At 43.8% G+C, this 20591-nt stretch overlaps 1 protein-coding gene across 1 annotated transcript in view; it reads left to right on the top strand.

Annotated features, from left to right (window-relative positions):
- The window catches only part of WRNIP1 (WRN helicase interacting protein 1), a 28270-nt gene extending 24380 nt beyond the window's left edge, over positions 1–3890 (top strand). The window contains exons 5-7 of the mRNA XM_033113949.1: positions 1790–1945; positions 2591–2670; positions 3213–3890. Of these exons, the coding sequence (XP_032969840.1) occupies positions 1790–1945; positions 2591–2670; positions 3213–3488 (512 nt within the window). The 3' untranslated portion in view covers positions 3489–3890. The remainder of the gene's footprint in view (positions 1–1789; positions 1946–2590; positions 2671–3212) is intronic.
- The last annotated feature ends 16701 nt before the right edge of the window (positions 3891–20591 follow it).

Genomic DNA, 20591 nt, shown 5'->3' with positions numbered 1-20591 from the left:
AGTTCTCTGCCATGCATTGATGTCGGGGTTCTACATGTATGTGAAATTTTAGGTGGGAAATGGTATATAATAAAAGCAAAACTACCAGCTAACGTAGAAGAATATTGAACACTGACATGTTTCTGTAGTGCTTACTCCATACCAGGCAAACATGGTTTAATACTCACAACCCTGTGCCCTAACTAGTCTTACAATACCCGCTTCCCAGGTGAGAAGCCTGAGGAGGCACAGAGAGGAGCCACTTGCCCATGGTCCCATGGCTGTACACCTCGCATTTGAACCCTGGCTGCCTGGCTCCAGGGCCCACGGTCTTCACCAGATGCCTTTCATCGCTGACCCCCAGGAAAGATATAAGGAGATGAGGAACCTTTGTGATCGGGAGGTTCATTGCCTTCTCCTTGTTCACATTGGACAGAAAGTGAAGCAGAGCTGGCTGCTTCCATCTCATCTGTATATGTCCGCGAGTTGGCTGGGCCCACACTAGTTCTCCTCCCCAGGTCCAGGCTCAGCTCGGGAGGGTCAGAGCACAGGTCAGGGTCCAGGCCTGTGAGGGAGTTGGGCCAGAGCCATGTGGCTTTGGCGCAGGACACTTTCCCAGCCAGCCTCCATGGCATTGTGCCTTAGCTGAGGAAGCCCTAGGATGGGAAACTCAGTTTGTGCACAGAAATCCAGCAGCTCTGCGGAAAGCATCCGTCTGCCCTAGCGTTCTCTGCAACAGGAGGGGCTCAGGCCCCACAGTCAACCTCTCGGGTCTTGCTCCTTTGGCAGGCCAGCATCTTAGCACGTGCTCTCTTCATCTGAACGTCAAGTGTCATTTTACCAGCATTGTCAGCTGCCGGGACTTGTTCTTGGGGCCCAGATGCCGTGCAGAGCAGGTCCTGGTCTCATTGTTGGCATCGGCTTAATGAGGAGCACAGACCAGGTGCTTCTCTGGAAGGACTAACACTAAGGATAAGACACCCCTGCTTTCTCAGGAAGCGGGTGCCCTCTCCTCAGATTTACAGATTTATAGCAAATATGGAGCTATAAGTTTCTCCCCTTAACTATTTCCTCTAAAGCACGCTTCACTGATTTGTTACACGGGTCAAAAAGCAGGGCACAACCAAACAGTGAAGGAAAAGGGCTATAGTGCTTTCAGGGCAAAAGCTGTTAGTGCATGTGTCATGCCTTCGGGGATCCTGCCACACAGGTGTCCCCACAGCAGGTTTAAATGACCACAGGCCTCAGATACCAGAAGGGCAGCTAGAAGTGATACCGAGGAACAAATGGGCTGGAACAGCTGTTCTTGCCACTTGCCTCTGCACCCTGATGGCGCCCTCCAGGCCCAGGGTCAGTTTTCCTCAAATTAACAGTGGAACCAGAACATTAGAACCACTCTTCCTCCACTCTTGGCCTGGAAAATCCTCTGGGGTCTCGGAAGATCACCTTTCAAAGTGAATGACCTGTCCCTCCGCCTGGTCTGTGCTCACATCCAGTGTAGGTGGCTGCAGTTATCCAGCGGCTTTCTCCTCTTAATGGGATCGGCTTACAAGACAGGCCCAGGCCCCACAGGGAACTGCGTGGGCCTGCCCCGGCATCTCACACCAGCGGCACTGTACCCTCCTGCTGAACAGCTTGAGCACAGCTGTCTGTCAGACCTCACTCTCCTCGGGCTTTCCTAGGTCCCTACTGGTTCAGGCTTCCTTAAAGTCAGCCAAGTGAAATAAGCACGGTTTGGATGAGCCTCTTAGAGCTCTGTGGGTCCCGTCCTCCTGCCTGTAATTGAGTGGGTGCTTTTTGTGGTGTCCAGGAGAAGAGCATTACAACTGTATCTCTGCACTTCATAAATCCATGCGGGGCTCGGACCAGAGCGCCTCCCTCTACTGGCTGGCACGCATGCTTGAAGGAGGAGAGGACCCGCTGTACGTTGCCAGGAGGCTGGTGAGGTTTGCCAGTGAGGACATTGGTGAGTGTGGTGGGAAGGGCCCCGGACCTGGTGTGCACATGGGGCGGGGGCAGGGGGGCGGGGAAATGGTGCCGTGTGGGACAGGTAAGGAGAAAATAAGACTTCAGTATGAACTCAGTTTATTTTTTTATTGTGTGTGTGAGCTTTTGAGTGTTTTTGTTCCTAAAGTCACCGTTTTGTTTCCTCTTCAGTAGTGAATTTCCTGATATGAGTATTGAAATAAAAGAAATACTTCTATTTGCTTTGTAGTCGGGTGTTTAGGTTTTCATTGGACATCTGAGATAGAAATGGAAGGTTCTGGACACGTTTAAATAAAAAGATCAGAACTTTTCTTTGGTGTTAAGAAATGTTTTCTTTTTAATGTATCCATCCTTGTGACTGTTTTCGTGGTCTCTGCCCCTTACATTTATTTTTCCTACAAGATGTAGAATTGTTATCCCTGAGGAAACAGTTTTTGACACAGTAAATATTTCTTGAATAAGCTAACGAGATCAGAGAAAAGTCAGCCCATTTTGCTAAGTGGGATTTTTTTCCTTTTTTTGGTCAGAATGTACGGGCAGTGCTAGTCCCTGGTCGTGGTAGCACGTGGACAGGTCAGGCAGGGGGTGTACGTTGTGACTTAAATTTTCTCTTTCTGTGTGACAGGTCTGGCAGACCCATGTGCATTAACACAAGCAGTCGCTGCCTACCAAGGTTGTCATCTTATAGGCATGCCCGAATGTGAGGTAAAGTAATCAGGCCATTGCTTTGCAAATCAGTTCCTTTCTCTTGTGCTGTGTCCCTTTGTGGATTTGAATATATGTTCTGCCTTCGCCATTCATGTGTGGGCCCACTGAAGTTGCTGCTTGGCTTTTGAACTCTTGTTTTAGAAGCTTAGAGTCACGAGAGGGGGGTCTTAGGTATCAACGAGTTGATGTTTCCAAACAGGAGGAAGTGTTCAGGGTTTCCTGGGGGCAGAAGTGCTGAAGGAGCCAAACAAGGAAGTGTGTGCAAGTTCACACACAAACACAGCAGCTTCATGTTTATCTGTTTTATGTGTTGGGGTTTTAAGAAATTTTTCATTTAATAAAAAGGTATTCAGTTTAAATATAGAAAACCACTGGTCTGGTTCAACCTCTCATCTCATGTAGGAATTTCTTCTTTTTATCATAGGTGGTTATCCAGACGGTAGGCAGAAAGGGGGATAATGAAAGCATGGTGGGACTCTTTTCCAAACTAACTAGGGACATTATAAAGTATTCTGCAAAGATGTTTCCTTTTCGCCTAGGTGCTCCTAGCCCAGTGTGTGGTCTACTTTGCCAGAGCCCCAAAGTCTATTGAGGTGTACAGCGCCTACAACAATGTCAAAGCCTGTCTGCGGAACCACAAGGGGCCTCTCCCCCCCGTGCCACTGCACCTGAGGAACGCGCCCACCAGGCTGATGAAGGATCTGGGCTACGGCAAAGGTTACAAGTACAACCCCATGTACAGCGAGCCTGTGGACCAGGAGTACCTGCCGGAAGAGCTCAGGGGGGTGGATTTCTTTAAGCAAAGGCGGTGTTGACTCTCAGGCCATAACAGCGGAAGGATGTTACTTTTTATCTTCTTCTTCTTCTTTTTTTTTTTTTTTTTTTTAAGGGATGGCCAGAAAGAGAGTAACTGGATTGTGAAGTTGGTTGATTGCCTGGTAGACGTTAAAACAGACCAACATTTGTGCCAGAAATGTGAGAGTTCCTTAGGTGGAGGCAGTTACTTCAGCTGAACATGTAAGGTTGAAACTGCTCATTTGCACTCTGCGGTGGTCGTGCTTGCAAAGTACCTGGCAGCCTTGTGCAATGAAGTAATGTGATAAGGAGTTACCTATTTTGTCATAGTATTTAAGTCATAATGTCACTTCAGAATTCAGTTCTGTAGGATTTTTTTTCCTTTAAAAAAATGTATATTCTGGGTAGTTTTAATTGGTAAAAAAAAAATGTAATTGTGATTTAATACTGCATAGTGTTTTGGGTATTTTTTTTATATGCAAAGGTCTTATGAGCCAATAAAACTATTTCAAAGTACTCGTCAATTCTCTCATGTTTTTCCCACCTGAGTTCCCTAGGTTCCAACATCTGTCACCGTCACATCTTGGTAGATAAATAACTGTGAAAGAAATATTATCATATGAAATTGGAAAGCTGTTATCATGAAATTGGAAAGCTTAGTGAGAAGTCAGTGTATCTTTTTGAAAATTAATTTTGTTTTAAAGGAATACATAAAATTTTAAATGGCTTAATAGAATCCAGTAGTCTTCTGTCCCATTTCTCCCTACTTCCTCCAGTTTCTTTTGCAGCAACGTGTTTCTAAATGATAAATTCCTATTTCACTTCTGTGTTTTCTAATGTTAAATTTCTCCCGCCACACACACACACACACACACACACACACACACACACACACACACAAAGAGCTTAGTTTTCTTTGTATCTACTGCTGATTCTTTTCAAATTCAATAGCCATTTTGCACATATTTCCACAAGGATGGTCCCATCAATAATCTTTCCATTCTGTCCCCCATCCCGCCCTCCCCTCTCCCTTCTCTCCTCCTCCCTGTGTGATCCCTCTTGAGCACTGCTACTCTGTCTGTCTAGATTGCTACACAGATGTCATCCTGTGACATCCTCTGTTTCTCCTGAATACGAATTGCTGTTTTCTGCATAGTAGTATATCCTGCCTTCTTGGTTTATTTCATTATTTCTGTACAACACATCCTCGGCTAGTTGTATCAGGCTAGAGGGACAGTGCATTGCACTCGCAAGGCCTGGTGTGTGAACCTACCCTCTTCATTCTGAACTGATTGTGCTTTAGTGCACAGTTGTCATCCTGAGAATCTCCTTTTGTTGTCATCCTGGAGATTTCTTTCACTTCATACCTGCATGACCTCTAACTGCAGGACCTCTTAAACAGACCTCTTTCTGTTTAAGAGACGCACATCCTTTAGAAGCTTTATGAAGCAAAGATTCATGGGAGGCAAAATATTTTTAGACCTTGAATGTCAAAATGCTTTTATTCTATCTTCGCACTTACCTGATAATTTGGGAATAAATTCTGGGTCGGGAATCATTTGTTAGTTGTCTTTCTCTTTCCTACGTTGTCAACTTTGAAGACATTCTGATTTGTGACCTCTGCAGGCTTATAGCATCTTCACTTTTTTGTTTCAATGTTCAAAAGTTTGCAGTGATTTTACTGGTCACTTGGCAGGCCCTTTCAATGTGGAAACTCATGTCTTTCAGTTCTTAGGAAAGTTTCTTTTTTGTATTCATTGAATAAATATTAAATGTCTGCCTCATGTTAAGCACTCTTGTTGGGAATACATCAGTAAACAAAAGAGGCAAAATCCTGTGCTCATTAAACAGTATGAAAAATATGTCAGTTAATGGTAAATGCTAAGGAGAAAACAATCAGGGAATGGAGATAGAAAGTGTGAGGAGGTGTGATTTTAGAGTAGCCTAGTTAGGCTTCATGTAGATGGTGATATTTGAATCAAGAATTAGAGGAAATAAGTATGCCGTTCAGGTATCTGGGGGAAGATCTTTCCAGGCAGAGGGAACAGCAAGTACAGAGGCCCTGGCAGACGGTCCAGTAAGGAGGCCAGCCTAACTGGAGTGGAGGAAGGGAACTAGTGAGAGTTGAGGTCAGGAGATAATGGGGGTTCAGATTATGTGGAACCATTTTGTTCATGGGAAAGACTTGGCTTTTACTCAAAGAGTGTCACAGTGGGATTTAAATTTTATATGGATCCCCTTTGCTATGATGTTGAGACAAGATGGTAGGGAGGCCACAGTTGGGAAATGAGGAATTACAACTGGCAATATTCCCGGAAAGGTGATGGTAGATGAGCGGTTGTAGTGGAGATAGTAACAAGTGATTTGATTATGAAGGGAGGGCCAGTAAAACCCTGTGACCAATTATGTGCAGTGTATGTGTGTGAAGGAGGAGTTAATGATGGCTGTCATTTACTGAGGATGTAACATGTACCAACTTGGTTCTTAGAACTTTGCATGAACTAATTTGAATCCTCATAATAACCCAGTAAGCAAAGTGCCATTATTTACATTTTCAGGGTAAGGACACGGGCACAGAAAGGTTTAGTGTCTGCTCAGAAGCACCCAGCTAGTAAGTGGTGGAGCCAAGGTTAGAACCTAGTCACCTACCGATTTTTCTCACCTACGTTTTCTTTGATCCCTCTTTCTGGAACTCCTAGTTCTGTCATTGTCTCTCAAACTGGTCTTGGTATGTTTCTTTCCTTCTTTATTTCCCACTCTTTTGTCTTTTTGCTCCATTTTCTGATTGATTGCCTCAACTTTATTTTTCATTCCTTAATTTTTCCATCAGATTTTAAATTTCCAAGAGCTCACTTTTCTCTTAATGTTCCTTTTGTGTGTGTGTGTGTGTGTGTGTGTGTGTGTGTAGTAGTAGTAGTAGTAGCTTATGTTTTATTTACTTGTTTTGTAATTGCTTATCTCCCTGAGGATAAATTTGATTTTATTCTCTCCCTACGTATTTTTTCCTCCCGTGTTTTTTTCTGTTCGTTTTGGTCTCTAGTGGTCATATCAGATTCCTCAGCTATCTAGTAACCCTGGGTTATACGCTCCTGCTGAAACAAACTGAAAAGCAGATTGGAAGCTCTGAACATGGAGAGGGGTGAGGATGAGGAATTGACTTTGACCGTTGCTGAGCTGTTTGTTGGAAACCCTGGAAATCTTAGTGATTTTAGGGGCTGGTGAGAGCCCCAGAGAAACTTCTGCTATGCAGGTATGCCTGGCTCCCTCATTTTGGGTGCCATGTAGGGAGAGAGGACTGTCTTCACACAGCCATTGTGATCTCTGATTACAAAATGGTACCCAGGCCGCCGCTCTACTTGGGATCCAGTTCCGAGATCATCCACTGGCCTGGAGTAGGAGAGAGTGCCTGCCACTGTCCCAGCCTTTGAGATGTCTGCCACATAGATCAGGCGGGGTCTTAGCGTCCCCACTGGGATCTGCCAGGTCAGTTACCACTCGCCCATCATCCTTCCGACCTCCAGTAATGGTGTTGCCATTATCTCACTTGTTCTCCCCATGAAGAGTTGATGGCTTGTAAAGATTCCTTTACTGTAGTTTTGGTGGGGGCTTGAGAGGAAATGAAATTAGACATGGGTTCAATCTATCACCGTTAAAATATTTAAGATAATCAAGATATTTACAGCTCACAACCACAGAAAGCAATTCCAGCTCTAGGCCTAAAGAGACAAGGGGAAGGAGCTGAGAGGGAACCCTGGGGCTGCAGTTGTCAGACCAGCAGCCTTCCGCCTCTGACACAGGTGGAAGATCTCAGCAACTGCTGCCCGTCTTGGCAGGAACAGTAAGAGGTGGGAAAGCAAGTGAATAGCCTGATATCTGTCTGTCTGTCTCTCCGCCCTCTGGTCTCCTGCTGGTGCCTCCCATTGGCAGAACCTACCAGAAATTTCCCTGGCTAAAATGTAGGTCAAGAAGGGTGGAGAGTGGATTTAAAGGTGTAAGTGAAGAATACCTAGTATGGACAGATCTCTGAAATAAGAGATACAACTACAGTATATTTTTAAAAGAAACGAAATTCTGCATGATTATGTACCTTGAGAACCAAAGAATAGTCTGAAAAACTAATGGTCCAGGAAAATGGTGATGTAAACAATATGTGAAAGTTAGTAACTTCTGGATTATTAATTATAATCAGAAAATGTACCAAGAAAAATAACCCATTCTCAGTAACAGCCTAGAAATATATTCAGTAATATCTGTGGATCAGGACCTATGTGAAGAAACTACCATGTTGAGACAAAAAGTAAACAAAAGTAGAGAGCAGCCATATTTCTAAACATGATTTTAATATAAACACAATTTATTATAAAAATTATTTAAATGTGTTTTTGTATTCCCATTATACTTAGCATTTAAAATGTGATCAGTTCATGTTTGTTGAATGACAAAAAGAGTGAATAAATAATCATGCATCAAGATATTTACGCAGAAGTCTGTCCTTGATGTTTCTGTCCACCAGGAGTCAGGCTTTAACCATGATAGAATGAGCCGATATTTAAGACTCGCCAGAGCGTCCACCCGGTCCAGGTGACCACACTCAGCCAAGATTGAGTTTCAATATTTCTGATTAACCTAATAGACTAATAAACTGCTTTTTAAAAGCATATGTATTCATGTAAAAGTAACATGTCATCACTGCAAAAAAAGTTATGGGACGGGATGCAGAAAAAGAAATAAAAATCAACTTTAATATTTCTTCTCAGGGATAACCACTGTTAACAGTTTATGTCCTTTAGGTATTTTTCGTGTGTGTGTGTGAAAATTGGAAGCATGCATTATCTCCTATAGCTTGCTTTGTCTCACCTCACCACATGATTTTTCACTTTCCCAAATTAGCCTCTTTGCTATGACTTAGCCACTAGGAGGGTCTCGCATTCTGTGTGCTGCACCATCCACACAGGCATGCAGAGAATCGGAAGACATTCTGAAGGCCTCAGTCTGCTTCCTTCCGTCTCCCTTTCCAGCCCCGGGACAATACTGCTCTCGTCTATTACCTGAACCCCTATCTGACACATACCATCAGTCCTTTTACCACTCGCTTAAACGCCTTCCGTGGTGTTTCTCAGCTCTCAGTGTAAAAACAGAAGTCCATAATTTAGTCCTGAGGCCAGCACCATCTGGTCCCGACCACCCCTCCAGCATCATTTCATACCACTCTTCTGCCCTCCCTGCCTTTCAGGCCTGCCACTGTTTCACTTCTGCCAGCTACTTGTAGTGAAGAGCGTGGGCCCAGGGATCTCTCTACTTGTGCCATTTCTCCACTATGTGCCTGTGTCAAAGTTACCTTTTTTTCCCCTTCTCGTCATCTGAAAAATGGGAGTCAAAATATTACCTAATCACAATGGGGATGACCTGATGACCTGAAATATGTAATCTCTGAGAATAATGCCTGGTACCTAATAAGAGTTCCTAAGAGTTAGTTATGACCATTTCTCATTCTTCTGATCTCAGCTCAAATATCACTTTGTAGGGAAGCCTTCTCTGACCCCTCAGGCCAAGTCGGGTTCCCACGAAGCTGTGCACCCAGCCCAGTATGTACTCTCATCACCCACCCGTGTTCTTTTGCTCGGAGCTGTGTGAGCACTTCAGGTTTCCCAGAGTGCAGGTTATTGACTAGATACCGGTCCCTCTGGACAGCGTGGTGTGAGAAGGACGACTGGCCTGCATCCTCTCTCACTTCTCTTAGAGCTCGCCCAGAGATAGTGGAGGGTTGCAGTCTTCCAGGGACACCTGATGCTTAATCCTGGCTGATATCAATAATTGCAAATGTGTACTGCCTCCTATGTGCTAGCAAAGTGTTTTACATTTATGATTTCAATTTCTGAAACGACTATCTGAGCTAGTGCTATTGTTACACCTATTATATATAGAAGAGATCTTTGGGACTAAGAAGAAACTTCTCCAGGGTCACAGATGGAAGCTTGAAACCCATGCAGCCTGACCTTCTCACCACCATGCTGGTGGTTCTCAGACTCCTGTGCATCCAAAGGGCCTGGAGGACTTTGTTAAAACCCAGAATTTCTAGTGCCATCTATCTGTGGTGGCGCCAAGAATGTATTTCTAATAAGTTCCTGCTGCTGCTGCTGCTGGTCCCTGCAGACCACACTCAGAGAGCCCACTGCACCTGCCACCCAGCTCCTGGAAAGAAGTCTTCAACGGCACACAGGCTCTTTTCAGACCCAGTGTAAAACTGGAATGTTTGTCTTTCCCCACTGCCACCTCCCTACCTGAATACATCATTTATCTTTTCTTTCTTGCTCCAGACCCATTCAGTGATTAATGAAGCCATGAGGCCTGTCCAAAGTCCACAAACCACCTGGGCCTGCCTCCCTCCTCACCCCATTTTTATCTCTCAGTATCAAATAGCAGCTGCTAGTTCTATCTGAGTAGAGCTGGTTTAAGTCATCTGCACTTGAAATTGATACATGCGTGGGGAAACAGGGCTGTGGTGTGTTTGCTAGCCAAGCATGTCCAGGGTGTGTTGCCTGAAATCAGAGGAAAGGACATCTTTTTCTAATTCTTACAAAGGCTCCCCACAGGCTAGCTGGGCCCTGAGGAAAGAGATTTTTGAGCAATCAGTTTCTGTGCTGCTTGTCTATTTTTGTTAACTTTCAGCTTCCATTAAAAACATACCTTTTCAGTCACTTATTTCCTTACTGAGGAATGAGATATAGGGACTTCATCTTCATACTGCAAATTTTCTACGTGCCTGACCACTTCCTCACTGTTACATTTAGAGCAAACAAGCACAGTGAAAACAAAAAGTCTATTCTTGAGCCAAGAGCATGGAAAAGCTCATACCTGACTGTGAATATTGGAGTTTGAGTCCCAAGTGCGTGCAAGGAAGAGGCCTTCTTACTCCTGAGGGGTTGTGCTCTGGTTAAAACGGCTCTGAGGAAGCCAGAGTCCATGTGGCCCTCGGGCTTGGGCAATGGGGTGCAGTTCTGAGTCTGGTAATTCTTTACTGAAAGTGGAAGTTATGCAACTGGCAGTTCCACTGGTTTATGTAATCACTCAGCCGTTTTAAGTCTTTGAGTTGGAAACCCACATCCTTCATTATCTATTTTTTTTTAAATCCGGCCCCAAGATCTGTCAAAAATGTGAAGTCTTCACTTAACCATCCAGTTAGAATCAAATGCTCCTTCCTCTGCTCACATCACACCTGGCAGCTAATATTGTACAGATTCTGTCTGTTCTGGTCTTACCGTGGATGATAAACCTTCTGAGGGCAATCATTGTAATAATCATGTCAACCTCCCAAAGTTAGCTCCCAGCAGGTTTTCAGCCAGCCTTGGTTCCGTTAACTTTACTTGCTAAAGAAGAGGATGATATGTAAGAGTAGCCATCTCCCTGTCTCAGAAGGTGCAGGCAGCCTTTCCCTGGTTCGAAGCAGTGGATCAATCACGTCCTGACCTCATTTCCCAGTCTGGCTTGCTGTGTTCTTGGGGAACGAAGGAGAATGACTGTGTAGTTTAGGATTCGACATGAACATTCATTCTACTTCTGCACTAAAAACAGAATCCATGTCCGTTTGCACTATATTTAAGCAATAACCTGATTGCGAAGTCAGTATTTCTTTACCTTACCATGATGTTTTAATGAAATAGAGTGAAAAGTATATAATTTACATGCTTAAGGTGATAGGTCATAAAGCAGATTTGGAAGATTTCTGGAATCACAGAATATTAATTAGCCTCTCTAAGCTTCAGTCTCCTTATCTCTTCAAGGAGGGTAAATTACAATAATCTCTAAAGACTCATGTAGTTTGAAGATACATGGTTGTTATTCACATCATAAAACCACTTAAAGAAAACTCGGTTTGCTGATGAGTCATTCAAATAAAGTGTACATTTACATCCTTCTAACATTCCTCCAAGTTGGGAAAAATACATTTTGAGACAAAGCCATTGTCCAGTCTCTGGCAAGCCACTTAACTTGGTCAGGCCTCAGTATTTTTTTCAGCTTTAAAGTGAGAATAACTGTGGCTGCCAACCACAGTTATTTTTTGTTTGTTTGTTTGTTTTTTGGCTAGACCCACTTTTACACTGGAAGTTTCTTCTGAAAATCAAGTAAGAATACGTAGGCGAATGTACATTATCAATCTTCGAGTGCTATCTAAAAGTAAGAGACTAATATTTTTTCTGGCCATTTGTGTATGAAAATGCTAAGAAATATTAGCAATTTTTGAAAGCCTGATGGTATGGCAGTCAGATTTTTTTCATCAGCTTGACATTCACACAGGAATGGAAGGACCTCCAGTGGAAAATTGATAAATCTGTCGTCCACTCCCATCTCCTCATCTCCTTTTGCCCTGCAGTCTTGGTTACTTCCTCCATAAGGGAGAACAGCCCTGAGCAGCCACAGGCTGGAATGGATGTGTGTTCTTTGTTCTAGTTTGCCCTCTGGCAGCTTTAGCCACACCTCTCACAGCCTGCCTGCGTCTACCTCCTAGTTCCCAGAATAGGAAACTGGTGACCATGTTCAAGTCATGAAAGATGAAAGGAGAGGAGACCTTATGCCAGTTTGTATAAGAAGTCTCTTTTCTAGTTTCTTCTGTCATGCCAATGTCACAGCAACATAAAGGGCAGAGCTGGGAAGAGACTAGAGAAGATGTTGCATCCAGGCTTAGGAAATCATTGAAAACGTTTTTCCGTCACACTTGAACTAAGTGATATCTGACTCCAGCGTGGACAACAAACCGTCTAGGATTCTGCAGGACATTCTTCTAAGTCAGGGCTACTCAGAATGTGGTTCCCAGCCGAGCAGCAGCAGCCCCCAAGCCCACCCTACTGAACCAGCCTGTCTAAGGGCTGGGGCCCAGGAATCTGTGTTTTAACAAGGTCTGCAGGGATTTCTGTGCCCACTAAATTTTAAGAATCAATGTTCTAAGTTATTCTAGGACACTTTGGTGTGTCAGTAACAGACGATATCAAATAGCCACTCAGCTTTCCCAGATTCTTTATCTCAGGAGCCTCACAGGGACTTCCTTTTTACCTAGAAGCCTTACGCACCCGCCCACAGTTCCACAAAGTTTTCAGGGCAGCACAAGGACCTTCCTTGTCCTGGGGCAAGGAAGAAGACAGGGCACACATGTCCTTTGCCTGCCTTGTGCCCACCTCCAACCACCCGCCAAAAACTTAGCAAATCCTTCTCATGTCCTCCTTTTCCTCAACTGCAAATCTCTTCCTATAAGACATCTGTTTCTAAGGCTGAACGTCCCTCGACAGAGAAGAATCTAACTTAACTCTAATGTTTATACATCCAAAGCCCACCATATTGCTTACTTTTGGCCCACCCATTCCTTCTGGATTTAAGGGGAAGATACTAGCGGGGCGCTGGCAGAGGGAAGAAGTATGTGGAACAGCTCCACGTGCTGGCCCCACAGGCCGGTGTGGGTTGTGCTGTGTGTGCAAGGACACGGAGCCCACGTGGAGCCGTAAGTGTTAGTGACCTGAGAAACGGAGGCCTCAGAGGAAAAGAAAGGGGAGGAAGCAGGCAGGTGGAAGTTATGGCCCAAAAGTTCACCACCAGATCCATTCCTGTGCCTTTCTAGAACTTGTTTTACCCCTTCCCTGCTCCTTTCATTCACGAGTTTGACTTCTAGTTGAAAGAAGCCCCAGAGGCTCCCTAAGCTGGGGAGGTTAGGAGAGAGAAGGGGTTGGCCCCAGGGATGGCCGAGATGAACCCTGACCCTGGCACCTCACATTAGGACCAAGAATGAGTGTGTCCTCACTAGTACCGAGCAGCTGTTCCTTCCTTCCCTCCCCCGCCCTCCCACCCTGTCTCCCGTCCAGGACAAAGCACAGACGAAGTTCACATGAGCACCACACTGTGGCACAACTCCCAGCCCAGCGCACACTGACGGGCCTCAAGGAGACAATCAGTATGCAGGGAAGCAGGGATGAATGCTCGGAACTCATTCACTCAAAGTTACACGAACCAAGCTGCTGTCAACTTGAACATGGGTGCTTCACTCATCACCTGATTTCATCAAAGGCAGAATGTTGTCTTCTAGTTCTCTGTCTCCATGTTGCTTTGGGTGATTTCTAGGAGAAGAACGGGTGGGAGCTATTTTTCACTTTAAAATCAGATTCCACTATAACTTCAAGCTAATTCATCCACTTTCTTCAAATGATTTCCTCCTCTATGTCCAAGTTTGTTTAAATGCCATCGTTTCATCTTTTCTCAGCATCAGAAAAATACTTCTAAATAAATATTTGTAAAGATTTAGAGATATACTTTTGAGTTGGTGATTATAACATCTAAATAAACGTTCCCTCTGTCACCGCCGCATACAACAGACACATTTTAGAGAAGAATGGTGAGTACCTGTGACAAGGGCGGAGCAGTGCTGACACCAGCTCTGACTGACTGGGCAGGTCACCCAGGTCAGGTGCCAGTTTGAACAAGTCATCTCCTGCTAAGAATCCCCTGACGGCGCCCTTGATTTTTAGGGCAAAATGGACCCACCCTCTTGCAATGTGTAAAAAGGTGTTGAAATCCTCTCTCCAGTTCTGCTCCCTGTCTCCAACACCCAGAGTATGAACCAACCTGAAAACTGGCATCCAGCCGGATTAGCCTTCTTTTTATATCTTTTTAGAATGGAAAGTCCCAGAAAGCTGCAGAGCCAGGAGGTGGGCTGACAGGAGGGGCTGTGTCAGGTTCTGAGACATGCACTTCCATCACCAAGGAGGCCAGAAAGGAGGGGCGGCCAGCGCTCTGGCGAGGACCGCGTGCAGGCTTCCGAGGGTCGGGGAGCCCACAAACACAGTGAAATCCACATAGTAAGACAGAGAAACCCGGACACCGGTACAAGCACACACTATGAAATGGCAACAGGGCAAACGTGTTAGTGATCCTCAAAGGGACAGTTCTCTCATTACAACAGCCCAATTTTCAGATCCAGTTAAAAAAAAAAGACCTCAACTATACTTGACTTAATAGAAATAAGGGACGAGAGGGACCCATGCAAAGTAAGGGCCCTGAGTCGGGTGCCATGTGTGAAGCCTGGCACAGGGCGGAGCTCCTTGTCACTACCCTGTGACAGGAGCTGGCTCAGTCACTAGATGTGATCACCCAGGGACAGGACTCCACATTACCATGACAAAGGGTGGCTCTGCCTTGGTGCTGACAACCCCTGAGGGTTACAACACAATTTGAAAACTGAATATTTTAACATAAAATTCATGTAAAGTCCTCTACTGGATTTTAATCCTTGCATACAGCATGTCGAGACATGGAGAGCCACTGGCTGAATTTCCAACGACTTTCCCCTACCCCCTGCAGCAGACAGGAATGTACATGTAGATATATATTGTCCTGCAGTGCGACGATGGACATCTAGACTTTTGTATACACATGATAACAGTCCCCTTCTTCGGGGACATTATGCTCCCGCTCCTCTAAGCGTGTGATGCACGAGGAAGCCGTGACTTCTTGCTGGCCCAGTCAGCCCCAGCCCTGAGCCTGGCATGAAAACTCCATCTGGTGGTCTTCGTTGGGCACCTCACCTCAGGCCCCAATCCTTTCCTGGGACCACAGAGACCAAGCCCTGGTTCCTCTTTGGTCATGACACTCAAAGATCTGAAAATGTGTTTTCCGTTTTGTGAAGAAAGCCAGTATGAGGAAATAAGGCTGACACAGGGAAAGAAACCAGCAGAAGGAAGCCTGGACTCATTCCAGGCCTTAGAGAAGAATTTGCTGAGGTCAGCCACACCCCTGCCATTTCCCTGGTAGTGTCAGGCTTCCAGTAATTCCCCTTTTCTTTCCTCTTAATCTAGTTGAAACTGGGTTTCAATAACTTGCAACCAAGATTTCTGACTAACAAACAGCAAGGGCTAAACTGGGGATGTGAACCAGGACAGGTGGGTAGAGCCATTATTCAGTCATGACTCAGTAGCTGCCAGAGTGCAATGGAGGAAGGTCGGGTGGAGGGTGACTCTCGAACCCTCACACCACTGTTTAGTGGTAATTGGGGATTTCCTCTGGGAAAAAGTTCCAAATTTATTTTGAAATGCACGCAACGGAGAGTGTCTTTGTCCCTGGTGGGAACCTTAAACTTTCTATATTTTTTGAGATCTCCATCAAAAGCAGCCAGGGTTGGCTGCTTCTCTTCCCTTAACATCTGTTCCTCAGACCCCCAGGCCTGTCCACCTGTCCTCACCCCTCACCCTGATACCATAGTCACTCCCCAAGGGTGCAGAGAGCATGGGGTTTGGAGTCAAGCCTGGTTCGGAGTCCTGGCTCATTACGTCTGAAGCAGGGCCTGTTTGGGACCCCTGTAAGAGAGGCCTTGCGACGTCTCCGGCCTCACCTCTTCTTCATCCACCTATAGCTTAACGATAGATGTGTTTAAGCTGTGGCTTAAGCTCTGGATGTGCCCTATCCTGCCCAGTTCCCTATTTTAGAAAATTACCCTGAAAATTATGATTAATACCTTTAGGCTTATTGACCACAATCTCAATGGTCTAGCATTCTTTCCAGGCTACTTACTCCCATCATTGTTCCTGGGTTGCTGACACCACTAGAACCACGTTGCCAGAGGGAAGGCTCTATGCAGACCCCTGGACCATCCCATAGCCTCTGGAGGAACACCTAGATTTTCCCTTAAATATCCCAGGCTGGGCTGAGAATGTTAAAGCAGTTTTTGGAGCTGTTAATCTGCTGCCTTCTCAGACCACCCTTGCTCTGACGATAAACACTTATCCTATACCGCAATTCCTGTGTCGGTCTGTTGGCTGAGCTGCATAGGCAACACAAGCCCTCCGCTTTCACATCCACACTCTGAACCTCTGCCTCTTCACTGGTGAAACTGAGCTAATGACGTCTGCTTGTAGGTCCAGAGAAGAGTCAAAATAATGACTATAAAATGCTTGGCACATAGAAGGTGTTTTGTTATAGGTCCTGAAAGAACCCTGTGTGTTCTTTCTATTGAAAGTGAAGGTTCTTTCTAATCCTGGGTATTTTCAGAAGTGGCCAAAGTTGTTTCAGTGTGCTGGGACCCGTCTAGATGTGATTTTTCCTTTAACCTGTGAGGCCAGATGTGCCAAACATTCCTTTTGTGATTTATTTCTGGGGGTCCACTTCCTTGTGTTGCTAAAACATAAATAAATAAATAGAGCTGGGTGACAATCTCTGTTTCAGCCCTAACATTAGATCACTTATAGATAATCAATGCTGCCTCACACAGACAGCATCACAGGACGGGAAAGGACTTCCTGAGTCATTTAATCCAGTTCCTACAGTAATTGTGTATCAGCCACTGCCCATGTGACAAAAACTTGACCATAATGGGAGGAAAGGAAAGGATCAAAATCACAGTTACTTTGATACATGATGTTCAAACATAACTTTTTCCACTAATACACCTAGTAAACACCATTTCCTAATTTAATCATCTTGATAATACTGTCTGCCAACAAAAAAATAGCACACTGAAAAAAATAACAGTAAGTTATGGTTATGAACAGTTTAACTTGAGACCTGCCTCCATCCAGTAAGTATGTGATTAACAAACAAAATTAACTCCTCTACTACCTCTGTGCACTTAATAAAATTCCCACAACATAATTTAGCTCCCTCAGACTTTCTACGAATGTTCCAGGTTCACTGGAGAAAGATCTAGAAAGATTTCCTTTGAATTGAGTGTAGAAGAAAGAAGTGGGAGAGCAGCACGTCGTTTCAGAGTTGCCACCTCACAGAACAGCACTTCAATTTAGATCCCTGTTCGGTCACTGGACACAGTTACCTAATTGTATGCATTCATTCCTTTCCTCCCCCACTCATTTAACAAAGATTCAACGTGTACGTGTTGGGAATACACAAACCAGTGAGAGAACTCTTCCAAGCTAAGATAGCAGAATAAAAACCGGGGAGGCAAAATAAAAAAAAAAAATGCACACATTTTAAGAGATGTCATCTATGTATTACTTTTTGAAGTTGAGTTGAATTACGGTAGCAATGTGTAGTGTGACACTCGCTCAAAAGACGGCTTCATTGTATTACAATTTTAATACAGTGTTTTTCTTCCTTAAAATGTGTATACATTTTTTGGCACCACCTGTATATACATAATTAAAGTAAAAGAGTTAGTCAGATGGTAAATTTGCTAGTAACAGGCAGGCTTGATTCAAGCCATCTCCTAGGAGAAGTCTCTTAATCACAATTAATCTTTCTCTCCTTTACACTCCAATAGGGCTGGTACAGAATCTTTGGTATTAGTAGTTTTCATGGTCTATTTGTATTTTAGTTAAATTACTAGGATCAGAAGATGGTACAAAGATAAGTAAGAAGTAGATTTTGCCTTCAAGGAGTTTACAGTCTATTAGCAGCTTTACAACAGGGACACTAGTGATAATTCAAAGTATCTGGTAAGTGTTAAAGGATGTGTGAGCCAAGAGCAGTGGAGGGTCGAGGAGGCAAATCAGAACATCTGCTACGTCAGGGAAAGAGTCAAGTGGAGGAGGCATATTTGATAGGGGACTTGAAGTCTATTTCAGCAAGTACAGATGGTGGAAATCAGCACTCTAGAAAGAAAAGGGCATGAACAGTTCTGCTTCAGTATCCAAAAGGGTTTCTCAGTCTGGTTTGGTGTGAGGGTAATGCTGGCCTCATATATTTAGTGGGAAATGTTTTATTCTTTCCAATTTTCTGGGAGAGTTTGTATAAAATTAGTTATATTTATTCCTTAAATGTTTGGTAAAATTCAGCAATGAAAGCCATCTAGGCCTGGAGTTTTCCCAGTGGGAAAGTATTTAACTACAAATTCAATTCCTTTAACTGATATAGTATAGTCAGGCTATCAATTTATTCTCGATGAGCTTTGGTAGTTTTTATATTTCAATAAATATATTTATCTCATCAGAGTTGTTGAAAATGTTTTAATATAAAATTTTTGTGGGGACAGAGCTAGGAGTGCAGTTTCCAGGCTCTTGCCCTCACGTGGAAAGGTGCTGGCTCAGGTAGTAAATGGCGATCAACTGTGACTGGATGGCCATCAGCTGTGGCTAGTTGGCCGTCAGCCTTAACCAGTGAGCCATTGGCCACTAATATAACTGCTGTGGCTACGCTAGCAGAAAATAGGGGCTAGCAAGAAGATGGTGGCTGAGCTAGCAAGAGCGGATTGCAGCTAGAAAGTGAGGTTGGTTGGTAGAGACAAGTGGACATATAACAAGAGACTCTGTTATATGCAGGTTGCGGACAGTGTGGCTCCTGCTTCCTGTGTCTCCAACCAAGCAGTGAGCGAGAGTATAGTAGTATGACTCCCCTACCTATGGCTCCCTGGGTGTTCTTTTTTAGCCTCACCCTATCCTGCGTTCTTATGTGGGGAGCAGGATCAGAGATCCCGCAGGCCGCCCCGCATGACAATTTTTCATAGTTCATTATTGTCTATTGAGTCTGTTGTGATATCATCTGTCTCATTCCTGATATTTGTAATTTGTATCTTCTCTCTCTCTCTCTCTCTCTCTCTCTCTTTCTGATCAGTCTGGCTAGAGGTCTATCAAATTTATTTATATTCTCAAAGAACTAACTTTTGGCTTTTAATTTTTAATTTTAATGAAAATTTTAATTTTTAATTTTAATTTTCTTTTTAATTTTCTCTATCCTGTTTTTTTTATTTGATTGATTTCAGCTCTTAAATTTATATTTCTTTCCTTCTGCTTAGTATGGGCTTATTTTTCTCTTCCTTTTCTTTATTCTTAGGATGGAAGCTTAAGTCATCAATTTGAGATGTTTCATTTCTATTATAGGCATTTGATGCTATTATTTTCCCTATAAGCACTACTAGCTGCATATCACAAATTTCAATGTCATTTTTTTCATTTTCAAAATGAAATTCATTCAACATACTTTTTTATTTCTTTTTTTATTTTTACTATAGCCTATAGGTTATTTACAAGTGCATTGTTTAGTTTATAAATATTTGGAGATTTTTTTCCAGACAGCTTTCATTATTGATTTCTAATTTAATTCTATTGTGATCAGAAGAAAAAAACTTTGTATGATTTATATCATTTTAAATATATTGAGAATTGTTTTTGTAAGGCTTGTGGTGAGATAATGAGGCTATGAGAGTCAGGCGGGTTGAGGAACGTGAGCGCTTTATTCTGTGCTCCCGGGCGAGGTTCACCGGTCTGCAGATGGGGGCGGCGAAGTCGCTCCCAGGGTAGAGGGAGGGAGGCATATATGCGGTTTTTGGGGTGGGGGTTGGCTGTGTGAGGTGGCAGATGAGCAGGCCCCCCTAGTGCAGATCGGACTCCAGCGGCTGTGTCTGGAGTTGCTTATCGCACCAGCGGTCTGCTGCCTTTTCTGGGAAACGCCAGGGGCCTCAGTCTCTGTCATGCGGCAGAGGGGTATGACTTGGCTCCTGGCCGCTTTGACCATGCCCATAGCTGACCTAACAGTTTTATGTCCCCAAACATGGTTTATCTTGGTTAATGTTCCCTGTGTTTTGAAAACAATGTGTATTCTGTTGTTGAATGAATTGATCTACAAAGGTCAATTAGGTTGATTAGATTTATAGTGTTGCTCAGTCTTCTATATTCACTGATTTTCTGTCTACTTATTCTATCAATTATTGAGTAATACACGTTACAACCTCAAACTATAATAGTGGATTTATCTATTCCTCCTTTCAGTATTATTGGTTTTTGCTCAATATATTTTCATCCTCTGTTATATGCATGAATAGGAATGGGTTTGGGGGGAAAATCTATAATTCTTTACAACTCTGTAGCTGGTGAGGATGGGAGTGCTGATGAGGTAGAAGAAGAATCAAAATAAGTCTGTACTTGTCTGGTATCTGTGCGTTCAGTTATTTATGTAAGTCACTGGACCAGGATGCCGTAGTCAAAGCTAGCGTCAGGCCAATGCTTTTTCAAAGTCTGTATTTAGGGTTCATTATTTTGTCATTTTCCCCAGAGCCCAGTGTTCTCATGATCTCTCTCCCACTCACGGCTTGTTCTCAGATGCTCAATCTTACAAAGATGTAAGCAACTCATCTTCACTAAGATATAAATGATAGCTAAAGACTATTACACCTATAGTAAGCATTATTTTTTTAAAGAAGA

The sequence above is a fragment of the Rhinolophus ferrumequinum genome, chromosome 9 (genome assembly GCF_004115265.2).
Source record: "Rhinolophus ferrumequinum isolate MPI-CBG mRhiFer1 chromosome 9, mRhiFer1_v1.p, whole genome shotgun sequence".
NCBI lineage: Eukaryota > Metazoa > Chordata > Mammalia > Chiroptera > Rhinolophidae > Rhinolophus > Rhinolophus ferrumequinum.
This window is presented reverse-complemented; position numbering and strand designations above follow the sequence as displayed.